At 36.6% G+C, this 22,500-nt stretch overlaps 1 protein-coding gene across 1 annotated transcript in view; it reads left to right on the plus strand.

Moving 5' to 3' along the window:
* Positions 1-22,500, plus strand: part of ZNF521 (zinc finger protein 521) — a 199,126-nt gene that overhangs the window by 40,968 nt on the left and 135,658 nt on the right. Inside the window, exon 2 of the mRNA XM_044682955.1 lies at positions 3,465-3,549. Within this exon, the coding sequence (XP_044538890.1) occupies positions 3,465-3,549 (85 nt within the window). The remainder of the gene's footprint in view (positions 1-3,464; positions 3,550-22,500) is intronic.

Here is a 22,500-nt window from a genome sequence, read left to right on the forward strand (position 1 = left end):
CTCTCTCTCTCTCTCTCTCTCTCTCTCTCTCTCTCTCTCTCTCTCTCTCTCTCTCTCTCTCTCTCTCCTGCTCTTTCTCTCTGTCTCTGTGTCTCTGTCTGCCTGTATCTGTCCATCTGTCTGTCTGTCTCTATGTCTCTCTCTTCCTCCAATCTGTCATTTCTCATTTCTCTCATTCCCAAGTGAAGTCATAAACACTTCCCCCAATCATTCTTAACACTGGTTGGACCTCGTTTTCAATCTTGTGTTCAGCTATGGCACCGTATTTTAAGAGATGTTAATGAGCTTACCCAAAAGAGGACAGCCAGAATTATACAGGGCTGAGGAACCACATGGTATGCGGAATAGTTTAAGAATCCAATGATATTTAATTTTGGGAAGAGAAAACCTGAGGGGACCATGATAGCTGTCTTAAGGTACCTAAAGGGTTGTCATTAAAAGGAGGAGGAGAGGATTGGACTTGTTCTCTGTAAGTCTAGAGAACAGAAGAACACATTACCAGAATCAATCGGTTGAAGTTGGGGAAGCAAGATTTTGACTCAGCATAAAGAACTTCTAAAAATTAGAACTGTTCAAAAATGGATCTGGTATAGAACTATCATATGGGAATTGCTGCATTGAGTAGGAAGTGATTTGAAATCTAAAGTTGCCTCTAAATCAAAAATGCTGTATGCCCTACCAGGGATTCTTCAAAAAAGAACCTTTAAAAAGATTTTGATTTTGAATATTTTAAATGATGCATAAAATTGTATATTATGACAAAGTACCCTAAAATAATTTCCAAGTCACTTCCTTATTTAACCTTAAAAAATGCAATTTGTTTTGGAAATATGAAAACTGTGAAAAGACCCTAGGTTTCTAATACAATGTTCAATAATTATTATACTGTTTTTATTATATCCCATCTTTATTGAGTCACAAGTATATATATATGAAGAGATTAGAATAATGCCTAGTTAATAAAAACAGGTTATAGTTATTTTAGAAATTGTTTTAAACCTAAAAAAATTGTTTGATCTCTCATTTCTGATAAAAAAAATCCTTCATACACACACACATAACTTGCCTGTATGGATATGAAAATGCATCAGATTATTTTGAAGCTCCTTGTAAGTGCTGGGATTTTTTTGGCTTGTCAAGTGACTTTATTCTTTATTATAAGACTACAAAAAAATTGAGTCTATTCCATCAACATATTCATCAGTCATAATTTTTGGAGACAGTCCTCGACATGGTGTATGTTTTACTGTGCTAACAAGAGAAAAGACCAGCCATTAAGTTTATGTTTCTTTGTTTTTCAGCAAGGTCACATATCAGGAATAATGCTAGAAGTATGCTAATAAACAATATATAATGTTGGTCATCTGGGAGTAAGAAATATTTTCTAACTAGTTCTAAAGGGAAATAATGTTAAAGAAAAAAGACTGATTGTTATTTACACAACACATGTTGCTCTATATGTCAACATCAAAAGCATCTTGTAAACAGCTCAGCATTATAAATCTTATGTGGTGATTGTCAGAGTTTTAAAAATCTGTGTTAGATTTAGATTCAACACATTCAGTTCATTCGCGCCTGCTTACTGTACAGACAGTGCTAGATTATTCTGTCTCTGGCTGCCTCAGTTGAAAACACACTTTTCCCCCTGGTCTCCCCTGTGCTTTATAAAGACTACCATCTACGGTAATAGAAGAATAAATGCTAGAAATTATACTGATTGGGAAGATTTTATACTACTAGTGTTTATAATTTTTAACCCTTGGATTAGAAGTTCTGCGAAGCCCCCTTTCTGCATTTAATTTCATGGAATTCTATAAAACTTTAAAATTTTAAAATTAGCCATACTCAAAGGTATACATTTTAACAAAAAATCCTTCATAGCCAAATATGCTGCAAGTGTTATCATAATTAACATTTCCTTCAATGGTCTCAGAAGAAAGCAGAAATGGTCAATAAAGCCATAAGAAGGTGTGATATTTGATGATGCCAATATAATTGTCCCCAAGATCTGGCAAACAGGAGAAACAGAAAATGATGCTTAAAGGGAAATGCTGTTTTTCTTTGTCCTTTTCCTTTTTTGATCTCCCAAGGGCTTTTCAATATAAAACACAGTCATGCATTTGTATGGCTTATCAATTGTGAGTGTAATCAATCAATAAATCAATCAAGCATAGAATATTAGAGCTGGAAGAGCCCTTTAAGGTCCTCTAATATAACATTTCCCATTCCCTTATTTATACACAAACATACACACACACACACCTATCTACACAACACAGCAATTTTAACAGTTGATGAAACTATTCACTTCTAAATGCTTCTAAGTGCTGCGCTGAGATATAAGACAAGCAAAATGAAGCTTTGGAGCCCTGGTTTCTGAGTTCATGGTCTTTTTCTCTTTTGAGGGAGGACATAGTATTTTAGGGACTTCGGAAACTTACCTGACCTCTTATTTGTGAAAATGCTTCACAAAATGACTAGATTTTTTGACCAAAGACTAATGAGCATATATGTTTCATGTGCCACTCTTATTCTTTGGCCAACTTAATAGTGGTATTACTCTTGAATATTAAATAAAATGAATTACTAAAAGTTGACTTGTAGAATTAGATAAATGTTATATTTCTTTATCTTTAAAGAAAAATGAGATTAGATGTGTTTTCCAGAGATTAATTAGAGATAGAATAAATGTTTTTTCCCCCAGCAGAAGGATGTTCTAAAAAATAACCTGGTTAATCTGAATGCGATCTGAGAGTAGGAATCATTTTCCATTGTGTTCACTAAATGAAGTGCCAGATAAATTCTTTTGTTCTAATTCTAGACTTCTCATTTGCTCAGAAATCCTTCATAGGATTTTAGAGATGTTCTTACTTTACAGATGAAGAAATTGAGGGAAGTTAAGCAACTTAATTCAGGTTCCACTCATAGTAGTTGGAGGACCTGGTTTTCAAGCTGCAAGTCTTTTGGCTCCAAAGGCATTGCTTTTTCTTGTACAGTGTGCCTCTTCTCTCCCTCTCTTCCACCCCCCTCCCCTTTTCCTTCTCTTGCTTTTCTTCTTTCTTTCCTCTTCTCTCCTCTTTTCCTCCCCCAAAAGAAAAGGGGAAAATAGGAGATGTTGGTCAAAAACCTCCAGAAGGGAAATGATCTGCTTAATCTCCTACTGTCCTAAGTTTAATTTAACTCCCAAACTCTCCACCTGTGCCTCAATTTCATGCAGTTAGTCTTTGAAATGGCTCTAATAATTTTGAGACTGAGAAAGTAGGCAGTTGTAGATAGTTTTATTAACTATTATATTTGCTCAAAAGTACCTTGGTGAGATTTAAATAGCCTGAAACTGAGCAGAAATTTTGATTTAATAGCAAATGTACAGTGCCTTAGTTTACCACTCTAAATAGCTAAATGGGAGACCAAAAATGACATGGATAATGTATTTAAGTAAACTTTGTCTATACTTGTTTCCTCAGAAGAAGACCTATCAGTGCATCAAGTGCCAGATGGTTTTCTACAATGAATGGGATATTCAGGTTCATGTTGCAAATCACATGATTGGTGAGTGATGCTCTAAATCTTATTAAAAATAGACTTTTCTCCTACTTGCGTTCATCATTGCCTATATAATTAAACAGAGTTAAGGAGGAATTAATTGTTCAACCTTCAATGATTTGCCCAGGCATGATTGATTTTTTTATTCATATTATTAGGCCCGATAAGGCATTAGCACGTTTTATTTTCTGCAAGGGCTAGTTTAGAATTCTGTAGAGGATTATATATCTACTGCCAGTCAAAACACAGGTGATTAACAAATTAAACTTCTAATCATTTTTGCATTATTGAAAACAAACTAACAGGAATGGTTAATGAACTGGATGTTAGCTTTCCATAGAGTTTTAGACAGGTTTTAATTTCAGAAGTTATTATGGTAATGATACTACTGTGTGTTGCTCAAGCATATTTGTACCAAAATCTAAACTGGTGAGTTTTTGTCGCTGGGAAACATAAATAATTTGAATAGCCGTGGAAATAGGTTTATATTATGCAATTTGAACAATCTGAAAATGATCATGAACATAAAGATCATGTAAAGAATTATATATTCTTTGTTTCTATTCCTTACCCAACAAATTTTACCCATATCTTTATAAAATAATTTGGCTAAAGATTCCTGAAATAATCTTATTTTAGGATTTTTTATAAGTTATGAGATGGGATAAAAAGGAATTTGAGCTTCTTCTATTGCTCTTAGAGTCCTATTATTCCTTAATTCCCCAAAGGTTACCTACTATTTTTTTTAATTTGATAAGCACTCAGTAATGGCATTGAGAGTTCTGCAAGCCAATTAAACTTTATCAAGCAGATCTTTTGTTTGCTAGTAAAATAACAATTCCTATTATTTTATACAATTTTGTATTTCTTTTTTTAATTTTATACTGTGAAGCAAGATTGAGAGTCGTTTATTTTATGCTTGTTTCATGATATTTTATCATAGCATAAGCATTCCACGGTATGCTACTGCAAAGGGATACAAATCCAATTTTGTAGAATCTTGTATTTTTCCACCAAACTCTATATTTCTGGAAATAACCCTCAAAATTTCATGCTAGTTTAAAGATGTTTTTTTCCAAAGAAAAAAAGTTTGATTTAAATGGAGTCCCAATTATGACATGAAACAAACAAAACTCAATACGAGAACATAAACAAATGAAGGGAAATATCAGCAAGTTGATCAAGAGCTTCTTTTTAGATTTAGTTCTATGTTTTCAGATTTTTAGTACTTAGAAGTATTTTAAAAGCTTCTATTAAACTACTGAATGCTTCAAAAGAAATAAAAATAATGATCAAAAGGGAAACTTTTCAGTTTGTGCCCATTTTAAACAAGATTTTCTTGTATTCCATTGTCTCTATATCACTTTGATAATTTTTCATATACATAGCAAATAAAGGGTCCTGGGAATTGTTAATAAGGGATAATTGTAGACTTTTAGAGACATTTATTTGGAAACTTTTCTTGCCATTTCTTCCCATCTGATTTCTCTATAAGTATCCCTCTGTTTAAATAAACACTAATTCTTTTAATTTTTGAGTAGGTAAGAAACATCTTATTTCAAGAGTAACAAAAACCTATTTGCTTCCTTCTTCCCAAATGATAAAAGAAGAATAGTTTCTTCCAATTGTTGAAACTTATTTTTGTTTGGAAAGTTTTATGAAGTTTGCTTATAAAAGGAATTTCTTGGGTGGCACAGCTATCATTCACACCAATGTTTTTAGAACGTAGATATAATTATCCATTTATATGCACTTAATATAAAACCTTTCTCAGAACAACGTGCCCCATTGAAGGTATAGAAATTTGAACAGCATGCCTTCGATTAGTTGCATTCTATGTAAAATATATTATTTATCCTTTAATGATTCTGATGAACAAATCTGGTATGTTTTACATCATAAAAATTTAATGCTCTTCTTAGACATTTACAATCTGAAGTGAATGTTGCTGGTAAGGTTTTAAGAGTGTGTCTCCTTAAGTTGGAATTTTATGATTTTGTAACATTCATTAGATTGACCTGATCTTTCTCTTAAATTTTGTTTATATTTTTCCTAACATTTACCTTCCATTCCTTATACCATTAATGTTTTCTTAACACCTTTCCCCCTTCTTGCATAATAGGGTAGAGGATTAATATAACCATACCATCTCTTAGGATCAGGACTTTTAGGAATTCATCCTTCATCAAAGAACTAAGTCACATCCATCCTTATGTGTTCTATAAATTCATAATCACTATCCAAGCTATTTTAGAAGTTTTTTTAAGAATTAATTTCTTTGTACATACAGAGCTCAAATAAAAAATATTTATTTAATTGTTCTATCTTTTGTCCATACATCTTAGTTCTTAATCTGTTTATGTTTTTTAGTCTTGAAAAAGAAAAAAATGCAAACAGGAAGGTGCCACAAAGGCGAAGATATTTTTTTAAAAATCCCAATGCTATTGTTCCTCTTTCAAATAAAGCAACTTGCATTATTTTGTTGGCTAAAATACCTCCATTGAGACTAGGTATTTTTGGTTATACATCTGTATGGTGTTGTGATTTTTATTTTGGTGGGGGTGTAATAAAATAATCTCAGTAAGGTATTTAGCAGGGGAAAAGGGATTAGCAGCTATTTGAAGAGATTCTTATTCTTTTTTGTTGGTGATTTCAGGGTAATAAGAGTGTTTTTAAAGATTTACTTCTGTATTTCTGTCAACTTAACAGAAAGGATTCCATCACTTAAAGGAAAACAAAAGCCGCAGATGACCCAATGAAATATAAGCTCTCTCGTCTTTTGCAACAAAATAATTTATTTTCATTTCCATGCAAAAAATGCATAGTGAAGTAATACCATTCTGATGCCACATGTCAGATACCCGCTATGCTTCTGTCTAAATTTCTGGAGTCCCAGTCTACCTCTAGCTATCAGTAGAAGACATTTGTGGAGGAAAAATGTCAATGGTTCTACCTGGTTGATAAAAAAGACTCTGCTTAAGGGCTATTTTGCAACTAGGGGTAGACACATTTTCTGGGCTCAGGAATGAAACCCAATGAAAATACATGAGGGATTCAGCTTATGTCTGTTAAGGAAAAAAATGTCAACTGACCCGCCAACATATTTTGACATTGTTTCAATAAGGAACCAGACCACTGACTGTCTAGAACTTTCTTTTCTTTTTTTTACATGTTAAAAATATACAGAATATGCTCATACTTTTTCTAGGGAAACTGTCTTTCAGAGTCAGAGCAGATAAAAAGTTTTCTTGTTTCCCTTTATTCGGCTTATGTAGCTTAGATTTGGCATTTGACCTGGGAATGCAAGAAGAGGCAACATCAGGGATGTATATGCTTCATTCATTTATCCCATCATGCACCTTCCTTTTATTTTCTACTTATGTAGTAAACCTTTCCTTTTCTTTCTTCTTGGTTACTATTTTATTTTGATTAGAGTTTTGGAGAAATGTGAATATATAGGTCCTTAGATTTGATCTTGTACAGGGGAAAACATAACACCAAATCCAGGGAGTTCAAATGTGTTTAACCCAGCAAAGGAATTGCCCCATATAAAATTATGAGGCTCAACAGCAGTAGTGTAAATGTGTAAGTACTCTGAATAAAGTGCTGTTAGGCATGAGATAATGTAAAGAGATGACATTGCCAAGAACTATTTATGAGGAGCTTAATTTTTTCACTCTGATAATTCTTGACCAATAATTACCAGCCTCTAATTATCTATTTTAGTTAGAAAGAAATCTCGATCACTATGGAGGTTGGCATTGCAACTAGCATATAAATCCCCAAAGAGGTAAATGTGTTCCAAACAGCCACAAACAACTGTCTCATGAAACATAGTGAGCAAATTGCGAGCTGCTGGCGGTGCACAACCAAGCAGCACATTTACCATCGAGGGCTGATCAGCCTGACAGAAAAATGATAAAAAGGAAGAAAAATGTCATCATCTTGGTAGTTCAACTCTGCTAACACGGATTATGGAGAACAAGTGATGCTAAAGTGGAAATAACCACTTCTCCCTCACCTGCTAGAAGTTCTGAGAAGTAGGACAGGAGGAAGAAAAGTATGGAAGGAGATTTGGATACCAGCCATTAACTCAAGAATATATTTGTGACACAACTTTTTCACTAAAGAGGAAAAGAAATGCTGCTTCTTTACATCTTCTCCTTAATCTGGATACGTGCATTTTTCTTGTGATTCTAATTGTGCCCATAATGAGAGGGAAAATCATTATATGAAGAGAATAGGAAAATCAAGAAATAGTAGTTAAAACCAGTGGAAATACGCATCAGCCATGGTGGAGGTGGGGAGCTCGGGGGGTGAAGGGGAAAGTAAGAGCATAAATTATGTAACCATGTTAACTTTTATAAAAAATAAATATTAATAAATGTTTAAAAAAGCATAGAAAAAAAGAAATACTATTTAAGTACATCCTGGAATAATTAATGGTGATATAGTATCTTCTGGGATCTAATAAATGTATCCAACCTGAGAAGGTATATTGGAAATGATGGTATCTATCTCTCTATACAATTAATCTCTAAGAAAAGATATTACATATATATATATGTATTTATATGCATACATTACAAGGATACAGAGAGATATGAAACCCTTTGATAGGAACATGTTTGGATAAATGCTAACAATGTTCAGACTAAAACTGTATAAACTCTTCTATTGATCAAATGAATGCTAGCAATGTTCAGACTAAAACTATATAAACTCTTCTCTTTATCCAATGGAGAGGAACATAAAATTTACATTGTTACCTGTAAATGCCTTCACTGATATTAACACAAAAGAGATGCCTACATTAGTTAGGTGCGGAGGCAAAAATTTAGCCTGTGCTCACCCCCATGTGATTTTGATATATTCTGAAATTTGATGACTTAGATCCCATACGGTATTCTGTTCCTCTCATGTTCTGTGGATGGAATATCCATCTAACTCATCTTCATTACACCTTTTGTGACCTTAGTTACCACCTTTAGCTTTTCAGTTTAAGACTTCTTTCTTTTAGGATAAGCTAAAAGCAATATTCTGAAATCTGTAGTGGTTTTGGAACTTTATATCTTAGGGGGGGACCCGAAGATTTGGATCTGGACCTAGGAAGATGATAAGTTAGCAATTTCCTTTTGTTTTTATTATCATACAACATTTTGAAGGGGGGAAAAAGGAATAGAAATTAACTCTGTAAAGGGGAAAGGGGAAAAGTCAGGTAAAAGCATTCTATTCTCAGAGACTCTGGAAAGTTATTATTAGTGGAGTCTTGTATTTACTCATGTTTAGCCTCCATGAAAGAGGTCTTGTCAAATCTTAAAAATCAAGTTTAGTAAGACTATTTAGAATACTGAGGTATCATCGGTGTTGGATTTTAAATATGATGAAATCCTGGGTTATTTCATCAAGAGTTAGATTTTTTAAAAGATGAAATCTGCACTGTTTAATGCTAACAGAAAGCTACCCTCATGTGGGCAATGCTGGCTTATTTGAAAAGCCCATAAAGGGTTTCTACATGGACCATACAAAAGGGATACTTTCTCTTTAATAGCCATCTGTACAGGAGAGATGAGAAGTGGGCCAGGTCATCTCTCCTCAGCTGTCATGATATTAACGTAGGTAATGGAGCAAGCTCTGTGTTCTGCTGGGTGTTGTTTTTCATAGATGTTCATCGATTTACACAGATAATTCTATTTATTTCTTAGAGTTGGTCCAAGTGAACCCGGCAGAATAACAAACACCAAAGCATTTCAAATGACTTTATCTTTGTTTATAACGTAACTTTTGTCTAAAAAAAAGATGGTGTCACACCTACTGTGCAGATGGCTGCATGATTTGTAAACCAGCCAAAACATTTAAACAAATGTGTGATCTGGGGATAGATTAAATAAAGGATAAAATGGAGTGTGGACCACAAATTCTAATAATCAGATGATTTTAAGTTGTGTGTAGTGTGGAGAGATGGTAGCAGTGATAGTAGGGAAAGCTTGCCAATGACAGCAAGGTGCCTTACAGATCTCAGGATGGAGTCTGTGGCCTAGTAGGCCTCAGTTTGAGAGCCGCACATTTGCTGTACAGCTGGCAGCTCTGTATGGGGACATCAGATAAAACTTATGTAAAATGAAGTGTTATTGCTTAGTATGAAATTGTTCAGAGAGGGAATATGCAGACAGTAACTGAAAACAGAATTCATGGTACCAATGAAGCAGACTGTAAATATGAAGAGGGTTTAATTATCTGCGCAATTTAACAAAAATTCAAGATGTATTCAGAAAGGGCATCTGCAGCTGTAAACATGCCCTAGCAGCGCTGTTCACCAGACTTAAAAGTCCCATTCTGGTTCCTTGGAAGACTCTCCCCAATTCCCAGCCCTCCCGAAAGCACATGCTCCAAAGGAACGGACTGTTTTGTCCTCTGTCTCTTATCATGAATCAGACTGACCTTTGGAGAGGTCGCACCAGATGCATGAGTTCCGTCTTCTTCAGCTCTTTAAGAAACTGTGGCCTAATGTATTTCAGGCAAGTCCTATGGAGCAAAGAGAAATCAGGTGGCTTATCTACTAGTCTTTTTTTTTTAATTTTAATTTTTAAAAAAAATTTATTTTTGTGTGTTTTGGGGTTTAGAATCTGCCCTTTCCAGTTCTGATTTTTTTCTGTTGTGCTTGTGTTTTTGTGTGTGTGTGTGTGTGTGTGTGTGTGTGTGTGTGTGTGTGTGTGTTTTGTATTTTTCACCCCTTCCTAGAACCTCCTTAAAAATTTGAAAAAAAAAAAAAAGATTAAATAAGGCAAAGGGTTAGCCTAGAGACTATTAAAAACCCTCTTTGGCATTCCTTTTATTTTAACGTCCCTTAAGGTGGTGGACGCTGATCAAGCCCGTGTTCAAAGATTCAGTTTCTTACTCATTGATCTTCAGGCCAGGGCTTGTGTGATGATCTCAGATGAATGGGGTCTCTCTTCAGTTCTGTGGAGCACCAACTGCCTCTCCTCGAAGCAAGCCTGGGAAGAAACGTGTCTTCCACGAGCATCCTGTGGGACACAATGAGGACCGAGTGGGCGATGCGCAAGCTTACCTTGGACTTCACGCGTGTCGGCCGCCCCCACCCACGTTTGCTATGCTCGCTGTCTGACTCTCCAGTGCCTGTTTGTGGGGCTGGGAAGAGGGAACCCCGAGACGCTTTAGAGCCCAAGCCAACGTGCCTCTCTCTTTCTAGACTCTGTTTCCCCAGATTCACTTCCTTCACACACGAGGAAATCCCTCCGGTGACCTTTTTTCCCCGAGGTTCTTTCCCGGTTTCGGTGCCTTCAGCATCGGTGAACAAAACAAAAGAAGGCAATAAGGAGAGTGGGTGTCGAACTTCAGCTGCTCATATTGTTGCATTTGGTGAGCTGACGGGGTTTCGTAGGTCACCTTTAGAATTATGCCTATGACAGCAGTAGCTACCTGCCAAGATTGCAAGGTATCTCACAGCTCTCAGGATGGCGCCTGTGGCCCGGTAGGCCTCAGTTGGAGGGGTACACATTTGCTGTACAGCTGGCGGCACTGTATGGGGCAGCAGTGTGGGCTGTTAGGGAGCTGGAAAGGAGACAAGCATGAAATTTCTTCTAACCCCAACTCTGTTTTTCTGTACTGTTGGCTGCTTCTCAGTTCCTTGACAAAAAAACCAATCAGGCACCCTTTAATCCGCCTGTGATTACCAGTGGTATAAAAAGAGAAGCATAATGAGGAAAAATGCCTCGTTTTGTTGCCTTCAAAAGCCAACAAATTGGAGTTAACTTGACAGGAAGTGGCTTAATAATTAGATTATTTATTTATTCCTGACACATATCCCCCTGTTACTAGTCTCAGGAGACCCTGTAGATGGTACGATTTTCAAGCTGCCATTACTTCGCTGTCTTCTTTGAACAAAGAAGCTACTGTCTATCAGTCAATTAAATGCACTCTTTAAGCAGGGGCTGAGAAGTCCTCATTGGAGAGAGCCCTGGGACATTGTGGCTGATGATTCCTTTCTCTGTACTGTACATCACACTCTCAACTACAGTCCCCACAGAGATGGAATAAAGTCATGCATTAAAATATCACTTGTTGATTTGTTTGCTAATGAAGAGCCATTGAAATGTTTGTGTATTTCTATGGCAAAATTGTTGATAAAAAGGACTACTTGCTTGCATATCTTAGTTCATCTGCTGTGAATGCTTATTTAAGAATTACTAAAATTAAAGTCAACAAACAACAGAATAAAAAACCCACAGATGGATAATAGGAATTTACTTGTTATTTCCATCAAATTAAATGAAACAAGGCTAGAGGAAAAAAAAACCAGAAGAATAATGGCATCTCAGCCCCATCTCTGGTATTATCATTATCCTAGCAATGCTTTTCTTTTTTTTTTTCCCTTAACATTTACATTTATTTATTTATTTATTTATTGCATTAAAGTACCGAACTAAATCCCTCCATCCCTCCCGCCCTTAGAGAAGGCATCATTTGACAAAAGATATATGTGTATATATAAAACTATGGCTTGCCTATATCTATTTATCAGTTCTTTGGATCTGGTACTGGCTAAGAAATAGAAAAGTAGATCAGTGGAACAGAACCAGACATATCACAAACACTTGTAAAAGATGATAGTAACCTTGGGTTGGACACCCTTCCTTGTGGTTTTTCAAATGTTCAAGTTCACCAAACCAGTCATTCCTCACTTCAACAAATGTTTATTGAGTGGCTACTGTATGTTCTGTGTATTAGGCATCAGCTCCCTGGGCCTTCCTAAACTTCAACTAGAAACATTTCTTGAAACCCACATTCCAAACCCTGTATGTACAGCTCTTTGTAGACTTTAAAGCACCATAGAAATGTGAATTATTTGAATACCATCATTATTATTATTATTATTATTATTATTAGTAGTAGTAGTAGTAGTAGTAGTAGTAGTAGTAGTAGTAGTATAGTGCAATATTTCAAGTGACTTATTGATTGCAATTACATTTTGAGACAGTGTCCACTTGCATAAGTAGAGCCCAGCCTGTGTCCTAGAAAACTTGGGTGATGTTGGGGCAGTTCTGCGATGCAATATTTAACCATGGCACATTTTCCCAGACAGATTGAGAATTTAAATAATAGCCCCGGAACTCTAAAAGGTGTCTTCCTTTTATCACATTCCCCACCCCCAGACTTTCCAAAGGGCAGCCAATGTCTTAACTGGATTTCTTATTTCTGTAAACCTGACAACAGGCCAAAGTGCATTAATTGGAGCCAGCATCACGTGGGTGTGTTTCTTATTCCTATCCTGTTATTCCAAGTCATTTTGTTAGAAAAAGCTTAGACACTCGGAGGTGTTCTATAATGGAAAATGAATTCGAAACTCTTTCATTAATTGGTGATTAATACATTTCAGGATTAGTTTAAGCAAGGCCCTACCTCCTGCCCAGTCAAGTATGTTCTGGTTAATATCCAATTATCTGCACCTTCGTAGTTATTATGTCTTAATATTTCGGATATGATAACCAGGAACTTGAGAGTAATGCTAATGAGGAGCATAGAGCAGGAATTAACCAATGACATACTCAATGATCCTTGGTGAGAAAAGAATCTCCTCTTCCCCTTAATACATCGATGCCGATGTCTTCTGTGCCCTGGATGAAAAGTAGGACTTTCAATTCTGACAGATGAGAATGGCTAAATGAATCCTTTCTCTTATTAATTGATGTTTGGATTGGTTAGTATGGGTAAAATAGTTGAACATAAACCTTGTTTCCCTTCATTCTTGGGGAAATAAGAGTGGGATAAAGGGAATTGCTCCCTCCTTCTCAATACTGTGAGTAGTTACTTAATTTTTTTTAATCTCTATTTGAAAACCAACAGCGGTATTACTGAGCTTTCTTTGCCTTTCCTACTCTATTTTACAAGAAAATCCCCCTTTTCCCACCTTCTTTTCCTCTCTCCCCACCCCCCCGACACCATACATACATACCACACCTTTATTTCAATTTCTTACAGGTTATTTGAATTTTGAAGAATCCGAAATGAAGGTGGCCTCTTTAACTGGGCTCTTAAGGCAGTGCCTGCTCTGGGTAGGTGTGTGCTGCTTGCTGCAAGTCATGTAGCTTTAAATAGTATGCCTTGTACATTAGCCCCTTTCTATGCTGTATTGTAATGAAGCCACATCAGTAAATTGCAGTGAAGGGTGATTGTTGCACAGGGATGACTACTACACCTTGGGGTCCATTTGCACCAGATTATTCTTTTTATTGTTATTATTACTTCCCATCTTCTTTACTCTCTTGCTGCCGAACTTGCTGTTGGCCACCAGTGCAGCACAGAGGGGATCTTTAGGAACATTGTGGACCTCATTTTTCTCTTAGGTACACACCAATCACAGTTCAATTCCAAACCCAGGTATCCTGGGCGGCTTTTTATTGATGCCACTTTGGTTTGTTGACTGGAAGCAGTGTCCCTCATCGTCAGCTTCTTAAAAGAATGAATTCACTGTGAGCAAAATGGGACAGGCCTCTCTGCCCAAATGTTTCTGGATGGGAGACACTCTGAATTGAGAGCAGAAATGATCACACGTTGACCCCCTCTTCTTTCTTCTCACCCTGTCCCTCCCCAAGAGTCAATAATTCATGAAAGGGAATAGAGATGGGATTATTGCGTTAGAAACATACTTTTGGCTTTAGCTTTTCCTTAGATTTCTTCCATGTGGACATTAATGTTACCTTTCAGACACAGATAAAGGCATTGTGGTTATTGCATAGGTTAGTGGTTTTCCATGTTTACCTGCAAAAATAGCCATTTTCCCTTCTCTCTAACCACCGTTTTAACCCAAAAACTTAATTGGGAAGCCATATATAGATATAGCTATAGATATAGATATAGATATAGATATAAAACATCAGAATCCTCTGCCCCAATTTAATAATGTCATTCAGAAGATTTTCTTTGAGCCTAGGGATGTTTATATGTGAGTTTTTCTTGAATGTTAATCTCTCTCTCTTTTTTTTTTTTTTTTTGTCATCAGTTTCGGGCCTGTGTCCATTTGTTTTTTCAGATTGTTATGCAGCTGGTTTTCTTTTAATACCAAGCTACTGTGCAGCATTCATAGTGAAATCTAGAATTAGAACTGACACACCTTCAATTGAACTATCAAGTCTTTTAAAACTGCTTGGCCAGTGACGCCAGTCCCACACTATTCGGCCGTACACACTTCCGATTGTGGGCCAAAGAGCATTGATTTTTAGCTGTCATTTCTAGTGCACGCACTGTAGAATTGAAATTTAAACCTTAATCCACTCTGTAATGCAATTAATTTTTAATGTGCAGTAATACTAATTGAAATAGCCTGAATTTAGTAAGTCACCACAAGACATTTTCAGAAGCAAGAGTCTCCACTGAGAACTGGGTGGGGGGACAGATAATCATTGTTGCAGTGTTTACAGAATAAATGCTTGCTCTACAGGCTATCCAGTGGAAAGAAATCTTTCTTTAAATTAGGCTGTATCATTATGTCTCTTTGTGGGCTGAAACGTCTTTTCATTGAGTTTCTATTGCCCATCCTTGAGTTGAATTATTAAGATTCCCTGTTTTAGAGAGGTAATCAGTTTAATAGAGAAATTTTGCTGAGTTGAATTATTAAGATTCCCTGTTTTAGAGAGGTAATCAGTTTAATAGAGAAATTTTGCTGTGATGTGTACAGAAAAAAATACACATATGTGCATACGTGTATGGCATATGCATATACACACAAGTCTGTCAATGGATGTCAATTAAGCCAACCATCAATAGTGTCAAGTTCAGAAGCAACAGTCTAAACATATGCAGGGAATAGTTTTATTAGGAATTCTGTACTTGGTGGTCTATATTTGGTTGTGGTGTGGGCCTTATCAAATGGTAGTATTTCAGTTGACATGTTTCAGTTGATTTAAATTTCGGTGAACTATGCATACACCTGGCTTGCCTTGTAATATTGTCTTTTATTTCAGAGCTAGTTCCCCCCCCCCATTTTTTCAAAATGGCCTTTTGAATGTTTGGAGGATTTCTTCCCCCTAACCACAGTAAAGCAAATTTTGTACCATAAAACCACATAGGTTTTCAGCCATTTCTCTACTAAAAAGGTTCTCTAACCACATTTATCTGCTAGCAAATGAGTACTTTTTAAAATGCATCAGTTCTGCTGATGAATGGGCTTGCAGAGTGTTCAAAACGAGCACCAGCATTAAGTGAAAAAAAAAATGGCAAGCACTGTATATCATCCTTTCATGGCTTTCACATTATAGTATTTAATAAGCCGATAGTGCTGTTAAATATTTAGCAAAGGCTCCCTCAAAACCCTGCCATAGATTCAAATGGGATTTTAAGACATTTTTTTTGCAACACATAAGTAAAAATGATGTTGTATTACTTAGAACAGTTGTAGCGTGGCATATTTTCTAAATGAAGTGTGGGTAACATGGCACAAATGAGTTCAGCAGATTTTACACCCACAAAACACCTAAATCAATTCCTGTTTTTAGGTTCAGACTGGTTTTTGTGTTGTCACTGCTTTGTCAAAGGATCAGGGGGATTATTTGCACAGCTTACTAAAATGGCATCATGGTATGTAAAGGGGGAAAAAATAAGACATATTTTGACTTTTTAAGCTCTCCGCATCCAAATGACTTTAAAATACAATTGCTTTCCCCCTTTGGAGGGTGAGAGCATGGGGTGGGTCGTGTTGGGAGTGAGTGGGAAATCTGTTTATAACCCATTCTGGGTTTGGTATCTTAAATAAAATTCTGATGGAGCCCTTTCCATTTCTTTCACATATATTACATGTACAATACGACAGATATCACCAATATTCAGTGAAGACTAAGGACTACCACGTCCTTATTTGAGAATAGTATCTGTATTTGAAAATAGTATCTATAGTTGCACATAGCAGGCACTTAATAAATGTCTTTTACATTAATTTATTTGTAGTCTATGTTTTTTCTAACAGTCTTTAATACTTTTTTCTCATAATAATAAGTATCAGCTTAAACATTTTTTTCCTACGCAAAATCAAATATTGATGTCTGGGAACCATAGGTAAATGTATTACCAGGAAAAGGAATTTTAACATTATTCTTACCATCATATCTTTGGTTTGGGATTGACATTTAAACCTCTCAACATTTAATATCACTTGTAGTTTTGAAAGTATGAAGATAAAAGCCAATGGTTTGGTTCAGATTTATATGTAGCATATACCCCCCCCCCCATAAGAGACTATTTGTTAGCGTCTAATTTTCATTCTGTTTTATATGCAGCCAGTGACCACAGCTTCCCTTCAAACTACACAGAGACACATCTCATCTGCAAAACAGGGCTTACCGATCTTATTTACTATTTGTATTCTGGTAAGAAGAGAAAGTAGGATTTATTATGATTGGGGGAAAATACATATTGCTTTGAGTTTGTGTGTCTCTGTCCCATATATCCATACACACGTGGAGAATTTAATATGAAAGAATGCCTAAGAAAGACACGTGGCATGATGTGTGTGTCTCTTCAGTGAAAGAGAGAGGGAGGGAGGGAGCGAGAGCAGTATAGAGGGGTATGATATAGGCAGAGGTATACTTAATATGCATAGCTTGATGTATGTTGACCTCAGGTTACAAGAGTAGAAAATCCCATTTTCCAGCTTGTTTCAAATGTAGTAAAAATGCTGCTTCAGTTGCTTTATGCTACTCACATTGGGAAAGGTGCTTATACTGTGATAATTATCATCAAGGAATATTAATGCGTTCAGCATTTGTAACCCAAAAACTCATTATAGCTTAAGCTGTGCATCATCTGTGAAGAGAGAACTTTGCCAGAATTCACTCTTCACAGGGGTTGCCTCCCGCTTGCGGTGGAGTGGTCAGAGTATTGTAAGAGGTCACTTAGGCTATTTTTGAAAGCTGAAGTTTTGCAATTTTTGAATCACTACCTTCTGTCTAAATAGCTTATCATTCTTGCCTCAAAATGTGCTCCTTTTAATGGAATGCATGATGAAGTGAGAAAAAAATAAAAGATAACTATGCATTATCAGGGAGAGGATGAGAGGGAGGGTTAGTCCTGGAATTCCAGATCAAGATAATAGCCTTTTCAGGGTCTTTTCTCCTGTCATTGAGCAATAGGTTTCATATGTACAACTTGCAGTAATGTCCATGCCCTTGGGCTTTACATGGAAGTACCTCCACAGCCCTTGGGCTAGAAATGGTTTCAATAAGGCTTCAGAGCCCATTTTCCTCTGTCACTATTCCTGTTCCCTTTCTGTGATGTGTAATCAAATGAGTGCAATGGGACAATTCACCACAAACAACAATTAAGAGATAAATATTTGTTTAATTGTAAAAGTCACCCCGTTTTGGAACGTTTAAGGAGAGTAGCCTTGTTTCCCGGCATTTCTGGGTAGGTTCTAATTGGGTAGCCTAATGGGATGGATAGAGCCCATTGGTTAGTTCTGGAGTCAATTAAGTTGACTTCCAAAAGAATATTGTGTCTTTATCCCTGGTAATCCAAATGATGGCTGAAACAGAAGGGGCGTGTGACTGTGTCTGTGTGTGTCAGTGTTGTTTTTATGTGATTAAATCCTCCCCCTTTTCTCCCTCTGATCCATCTCTTGTCATCTCCCATAAGTAATATTTCTGTATGGTGTGTGTTATAGCCTGCGTTACGCCGGCCAGAGAACACTAATACTCTGTTCTATCAGGCTCTGTGGCTTTGGAGTGCCGCTGTGCTTCTGAGGTCAAACTGTGAACCCGGCCTTGCTCCTGAGAGGACGAGAAAAATCTGTTTCATAACTTTCCTCGGACCTAAGAGAAGAGTCAGAGGCAGAAACACGAAACCTATAGGCCCAGTTTAGATGGGCTGTGAGCTTGGGATTCATCGCGCCGGAACGCTTGCTGTTCCTCAGGTTTTCCTGCCATGAGGGGTCACTGGTGGTGGTACAAGCTCAGTAATGACAGAGGGCTTCGGGGGATCAGGTAATCATTCAAATAGCCCAACAGACACAGACGCACCACGATCCGAGTTGATAATCTGGAGTGAACTTGAAGAAACAGGAACTTGCTCGATGGTTAAAATCACTTACAGGAAAGAATAAGGATAGGAAGAACGAGCACCGCGAATTCAGTGAGGATATGGCAGGCTTGTTCCACTGAAAGCAATTTGTTTCTCTAATGGGACACAGCCTTTATTTTATGCAGCCGAGCACTAATGCTGCAAAATGGATGGATGTCCTGAACCAGAGACAGATTCTCAATAGTTCTGAGCCGGAATACTGACAGAATGGTTTGGGAGATACAGTAGTGGCACATCCTCCGTGTGGAGGTAAACTTAATAATCTTTATGAATTTTGAGTAACTCATAACTCCACTCCTCTGCCAAAGAAACATTATGAAAAGATTGCTTTTAAATCCTTCTGCTGTTCTCCGTACTTGTGATAGATGCCCTCCTCTTTACCTTGAGGCGTTGGAAATGAATGTGTGTTTTTTGAGAGAGATAAGAATGTAGACTTTAGAAGGAGCAAATTGCATTTTCATGTTTAAGTTCACTATTTGCACTTGATATGGCAAAATCCAAATGTGAAGGATTGCTTTCGACATTATTTCTGTGTCTTCTCTATCCCAAGACCTCTCTGCCTTATTATGCTAAAATGGACCATCACATGTGATCAGTGTGATGCTGAATGCTTGGAAATAATGCAAGATTGCCAACTATGACCAAGCTGTAGTCAGATTCCTATAACTTCCTCAATTCAAGAAATAATCATGCATTCTAAAATCATTAGTAATTCTTCAGAAAGAAGGTAACAACTCTGAAGTGGGGAGAATCTCCCCCTCAATATCCCTCCAAAAATATTGTTTTGTCTTATTTCCTCACAGGAAAAAATAACATTAAAAGTTTTTTTAAATTTCTGATTGAAATTATATCTTTTCTCTCTGTCACATGTATGTTCATATGTGTATGAATATAGAAAGATATGTACATATATCTCTATGTTATAAATAAACATGGATCAAAGTGATAATTGATAAAACTTTTAAATTGATATTTTCCTTTAAAACTTAAAATTATCTGAAAATTTCAAAACTCATCTCCAGTGATGAGTTTCTGTGTTTTTTTTAAATCTTTAAAAGATAGGAAAGCAGTGTAGAGCTTTTCCCTCTGTCAGGGTGGATGTGACGGGGAGGGGTGTTTGTCCTGTGTTTGATCCTTTCATCAGTCCTCATCTTCTCCCATCAGAGAATAACATAGACAGTATATTGGTAAGATGGAAAACCAAGCCACTTATACCCTCATATTTAAAAAAAAAAAAGATATTGGAAGAAGTCATTCTTTGGCTTGACTCCCTTTTCACATGTAATTGCTGCTTCATTAGGACTTGGGAGAGTTTCCTGTGGTTTAATTTAATCAAATGGTTCAGAATGACAAGCGTGTACACTTTGAATTCTGTTAAGTTGAGAATTTGAAACAAGATTTTCCTCAAACCTTTAAATAAAAATAAAGACAGCTTGTTTTCAAAGTACTGGGTTAGTTTAGATTATTCTTAATGCTTTCTTAATGGTGTCAGATTAGTAAATGACTGTGTACTCATTGTATGTGCAAGAATCACAAAAAGTTCACTCCAGGGGAAAGAACCATTTTTACCTGTCTGACTGTGAAGCCTACTTCTCTCGTGTGTGTGCACACACACCTATATTCTTTTTTTTTAAACATTTATTAATATTCGTTTTTAACATGGTTACATGATTCATGTTCCTACTTTCCCCTTCACTCCCCTGCACCCCCCCACCCATACCACACACCTATATTCTTGAATGTAGTAGTTAAAAAAAGTTTTGGGGTCATAGGATCATAGATTTAGAGCTTAAAAGGGTTTTAGAGGTTAATCCAACTTTAGACCAATGAGAAAATGGGGGATGCTTAGAAATTGTGATTTGGCCAGGTTCATAGAGCTAGTAATAGATCTGAGATTTGAACCTAGCTTCTCTGACTCCCTAGCCTGCACTTTAAAAAAATGTTTTTAACCCTTAAATTCTGTGTATTGGCTCATAGGTGGAAGAGTGGTAAGGGTGGGCAATGGGGGTCAAGTGACTTGCCCAGGGTGACACAGCTGGGAAGTGTATGAGCCCAGATTTGAACCTAGGACCTCTTGTCTCTAGGCCTGACTCTCAATCCACTGAGCTACCCAGCTGCCCCAATATCCTGCACTTTTTTATGGCATACCATGCTCAGTGTTTGACTTTTGTTTTCTAGTTATTGGTTTAGTGTTTTTTTTTATAGCAACCCTCAAAGGCTTGATATTCAGTCAACAAAAAATATATTTAATTTTGGAGGAACAATGGGTCTTTTTTTTTTCATTCTCTTAGTTAGAATATCTATTCTTCTCTTGAACTTTCTTGATGCACATTATTTTAAACTTTAAGAATGGATTTTACCGATTTAAGATGCTATAGGTCTTATGAGGAGTGTGAGGGCACTCTTTATTTAATGGCAAATTTAGTCTAAAAAGCATGAAATGAAATGCCTTACAGTCGGGAGAAAGCTATAGAATCATACATTTTAAAGCTAAAAGGAAATTTAGAAATCTAGGTTAAGTCCTCTCATTTTGACTCTGAATAAACAAGACCTAAGGGAATAGTGTCACAGAGGTAACAGGATTTGAAGGATTTGAACTCATGTCTTCTGACTCCATGTGTCATCATTATTATGATATCTAGAGCTGAAAGGAGCATTTGAAGTCATCTTTTCTAACTTTTCATTTTACTATTAGAGGAACAGCTGAGACCTAAAAGGTGAAATCATTTCCTTAAGGCCACAAGATACTAGTAGTAAGTAGCAGAGCAGGAATTCAGTGCTGCATCCTCATCCTCCAGAGCTTTGTAAGTGAGCAGCATTTCCACCAACAAAACTAGAAATGCATAAATAGAAGTAAGGACCTTCCATTTCCTCAATAGCAAGTTGTTTTGTTCTTATCTTTTTGAAAGATGAGTAAATTGATTCAAAAGATGATTGGTGCAGCCAGGTAGAGAGAGTGCTAGCCTGGAGATGGGAGGCCCTGGGTTCAAATGTGGCTCAGACACTTCCTAGCTATGTGACTCTGGGAAGTCATTTAATCCCATTTGTCTAGCCCTTATTGCACTTCTGCCTTGGAATGGATACTTAGTATTGATTCTAAGACAGACGGTAAGGGTTTAAAAAAAAAAGACAGTAGGATTGCTCTGAATGATGCTTTGGACACAAAATTAAATACCCTGCAGGTAGGTGAAAACAAATGCAGCCACACATGCATGCACACACGCACACACACCACACGCACACACACACACACACACACACACACACACACAAAGATTCTGATAACACAAAAAAGTTCTTATCCCTTTTCCACAAGTAAAAAATGACTTGAAAACATTCAGCATTCCTAGGTGGTTCTCATTGTATATTCTCATACATGCATCATTTATCAGCCAAAATCATAGGGAGAGGAATGTATTTATTTCATATTTATTTAAAGATGCAAAGGAAACTGAAATGATATGATGCCATTTGATAATACAATCAGCGAAGTTCAGGACAGTTGATTTTTGTTACCCAATCCTTTTCTGAATGAACGATACCAATACAATTAGAGGAGTGATAAAGAAAAGCAACCTTTCTGTTATTGTGGTTTTAGACTTTTCATATGTTCTCTTGTGGTAGTCTGAGTGAATGGAAACAGGTTCTAAATTGCAGTCACACGACTAGGGTAAAACTGTGCAGGTTTCCTCCACAAATCCACCAGGAGCAATGTGGCCAGTAAAATGAAAGTGCCATCTGGGTGGCGATATGATGTCACTGCCAACGCTTCATTGGTGCTGGTAGTAAGCTTAAAATGATGATGATGCTTCCATGTTTTATAAGCATTCTTTCCATTGGAGCTGCTAAACTGATTTTAATTTTTATTGC

The sequence above is a fragment of the Gracilinanus agilis genome, chromosome 1 (assembly GCF_016433145.1).
Source record: "Gracilinanus agilis isolate LMUSP501 chromosome 1, AgileGrace, whole genome shotgun sequence".
Lineage (NCBI taxonomy): Eukaryota > Metazoa > Chordata > Mammalia > Didelphimorphia > Didelphidae > Gracilinanus > Gracilinanus agilis.